Here is a 3182-nt window from a genome sequence, read left to right as displayed (position 1 = left end):
CTCATATCCCCAGTAATCTACCTTCTGGGTCCTTGTAGCCTTCAGAATCTTCCCGTCTTTCATATTATATATCATGGCTGTCATCAGCCATTCTTCTTTCAATTCGGGTGGCACCTTACCCACTCGCACCTTGGCCACACGTTTGCCGCAGTACGAAGGCAACAGCACCCATTTCTCTGTCCTTATTGCCTCTGTGGAGTGCTTTATTGCTTCCTCCTCCGTTGTGAAGCGCACCTCCACAATGGCGTATCTTCTCCCTCTCGTAATGTATGTTGTGAATTTTTTTATATTCTTAACACATTCCTCTATGGCCTCTATTGGTGCTATTTCTAGCTTTCTCGTGGCTTTAAAATATAACCGTTCTTTTTGTCACGTTGGCCGATAGCTCTTCAGGCGGTGTCAGCTTCAAAATGTTTCCTTCATTTGTGATTAATTTCTTACTCTCCTTCATCTTTCTAGGCTCCACTTTCATCTCGCGGACCTCCAGCTCTCGCGTGTCTACTCCTTTGCCCGTTGCGGCCGTATAACTTGGGCCTGCCTTCAGCTCCTCCTCCATTTTCCCACAATGGGAAACAAAGCAATTAACGAATCAACAATGGTAACAATTCGATAAACAGTTCAACATAGACTCACGCAACAACTTCACAGAGACGGACACCGCTAAGCATTTCCCCCCGCCTGCTAACGATTCTGCCAGCTCGCCGCTTTAAAATTTGTCAACAACTATCCGTGGGACTCGAACCCATATCCCGCAAAGGCCCAGGTTAGTGTTTTACCATTAAGCTAAACTGCCCGATGATAATCTATAAAATATATATTTCTTTAAACATAGAGGGGACAAACAAGGGATTAAGTCGATTACATCGACCCCAGTGCGTAACTTGCACTTATATTTAATCGATCCCGAAAGGATGAAAGGCAAAGTCGACCTCGGCGGAATTTGAACTCAGAACGTAACGGCAGACGGAATAGCGCTAAGCATTTCGCCCGGCGTGCTAACGTTTCTGCCAGCTCGCCGCCTTGATAATCTATAAAATATATTCACTCCAGCATGGAAGAATTGACCAATGATTATTTCCTATTTTGCATAATAGAACATCTTGACATCTCGTTTGCAAATTCTGTTCTGAAAAAAGTAATAAAAGAAAGTGGAACGGTCATCGAGAAATAAAGACTTTTGTTTTCTTTATTCTCGTAACCTAACGGCTATTTTGTCGTGTGTAGCTGTAATCATGCGGGAAATAATCCAAATCCAAACCGGTCAGTGTGGGAACCAGATTGGAGCTAAATTCTGGGAAGTTATTTCGAACGAACATGGCATTAATTCGAATGGCAACTATATTGGTGATAGTGTCTTACAAACAGAGAGACTTAACGTCTATTATAATGAAGTTGCTGGAGGCAAGTACGTCCCTCGCTCCGTTCTTGTTGATTTGGAACCCGGCACAATGGATTCCATTCGTTCAGGTTTTCACGGTCATCTTTTTCGACCGGACAATTTTGTGTTTGGTCAAAGTGGCGCTGGTAACAACTGGGCTAAAGGCCATTACACAGAAGGCGCCGATTTGGTTGATACAGTCTTGGATGTAGTGCATAAAGAAGCCGAAAACTGTGACTGCCTTCAGGGTTTCCAACTGACTCATTCCCTCGGTGGGGGAACAGGATCCGGCATGGGGACTTTGATATTAAGTAAAATCCGTGAAGAGTATCCGGATAGAATGATGAACACTTTCTCTGTTGTCCCATCACCGAAAGTAAGTCGAATCTTTTTATCTTGTTCTTTTCCCCTAACAAACATCCTTTTACTGTTTCAAATCGAACCACTGCGTTTAAAAGAAATATCTATTTTAAACATTGACAGAAGCCTATCGAATTTTGCAAGTAGATTCAGTTTTATTAACCGCTGTATTTTATTGACGTTTCTTGAGTCTGGTTAACTTTAAACTAGAGTAGAACTCGACAACTGCAATTTTCTTCTTGTCGTGGAAAAAGAAAAATGCAATCGAAGAACTCCGCGTATTTTCGCTTTTATTGCAGTTGTGTATGCTTGTGAACTGTTAATCTTGACACAGTCTAAATACGGCAGAATGCAAAGCTTACCACAGGGTAATGATTTCTGATGATTTGATAAAATGGATAGGGACACCTATGAAACGTGTTAGTCTAAAGGGTTCGACACGGCTGCAATCACTTTTCTGTCGGATGAAATGACACGAATTGAACATTTTCTGGAAAGCTGCAATTTCTTAACTTTCAATTAATTTCTTCGTCACACATTTTGATAACATATTAGTATAAAGAGGAAGTTCTCAAACAGTTTCGATACTTTAAATCGATATTTCCGAATAACGAGTATAAAAATTGAATTTCTCCTATTTGAATTCAAAGCAAACCCGATCAATTCCAGCTCAAATGTCTAAAATTATAGAAAGACACTTTTCTTTTACACATTTTCTTGTCTCTCGCTGCTCACGAAATGACATTTATTAATAATGTAACTTAATAGATATAACAATTGCAGCGTGGCAGGTTTTTATAAGCATTTAAGAAACACACAAAATCCGTTAGATTCACTTCAACATTTAAATTTAATTTACCAAAATATTTTCGTCGTTTCGAGACCGCGACCTGTTCACTGACAAAATTCCGTGCTGCATTAATGGATATGATTTAATTTTAAAATAAGATCATTTTGAGTGCATGCTTGAAATTAAACCTACTGTGACCTGGTCGTTACAACTGAGAAGTTGTATCGCACTTGAAATTATTTTGTCAGTATTTTTTTTTTTGAGACTTGTAAATATTTAAGCTTTTCTAAATCGAAACTCCCGTCTTAATTTTGTTTCAATAAAGAAAATGTTAGACTATTTGTCGATTTACTTAATCTCCAAGTTTTGATATAGAACTTTCTTTTTACTGAGCTAGCTCGTAATTTTGTTTCAGTCTTTCTATTAAACTCCCTATGCTTCTCTTGCAGGTATCTGATACCGTTGTGGAGCCATACAATGCAACACTGTCGATACACCAACTGGTCGAAAACACCGACGAAACCTTTTGCATCGATAACGAGGCTTTGTATGATATCTGCTATCGTACGTTAAAACTGAATACTCCTACATATGGCGACTTAAACCATTTAGTGTCTGCCGCAATGGCTGGTGTAACAACTTGTCTGAGGTTTC

General features: G+C 39.5%; 1 protein-coding gene across 1 annotated transcript in view; it reads left to right on the top strand.

The window, feature by feature from the left end:
• Nucleotides 1–459: 459 nt before the first annotated feature.
• LOC106875116 (tubulin beta chain) overlaps nucleotides 460–3182 on the top strand; it is a 3493-nt gene continuing 770 nt past the window's right edge. The window contains exons 1-2 of the mRNA XM_014923100.3: nucleotides 460–1754; nucleotides 2978–3182. The exon at nucleotides 2978–3182 is cut by the window's right edge and continues 770 nt beyond it. Coding sequence (XP_014778586.1) covers nucleotides 1233–1754; nucleotides 2978–3182 — 727 coding nt within the window. The 5' untranslated portion in view covers nucleotides 460–1232. The remainder of the gene's footprint in view (nucleotides 1755–2977) is intronic.

Source organism: Octopus bimaculoides, chromosome 4, assembly GCF_046866305.1.
Source record: "Octopus bimaculoides isolate indiv1 chromosome 4, ASM4686630v1, whole genome shotgun sequence".
Lineage (NCBI taxonomy): Eukaryota > Metazoa > Mollusca > Cephalopoda > Octopoda > Octopodidae > Octopus > Octopus bimaculoides.
The sequence above is the reverse complement of the archived record's forward strand: the minus strand, read 5'-3'. Positions and strand labels throughout refer to the sequence as shown.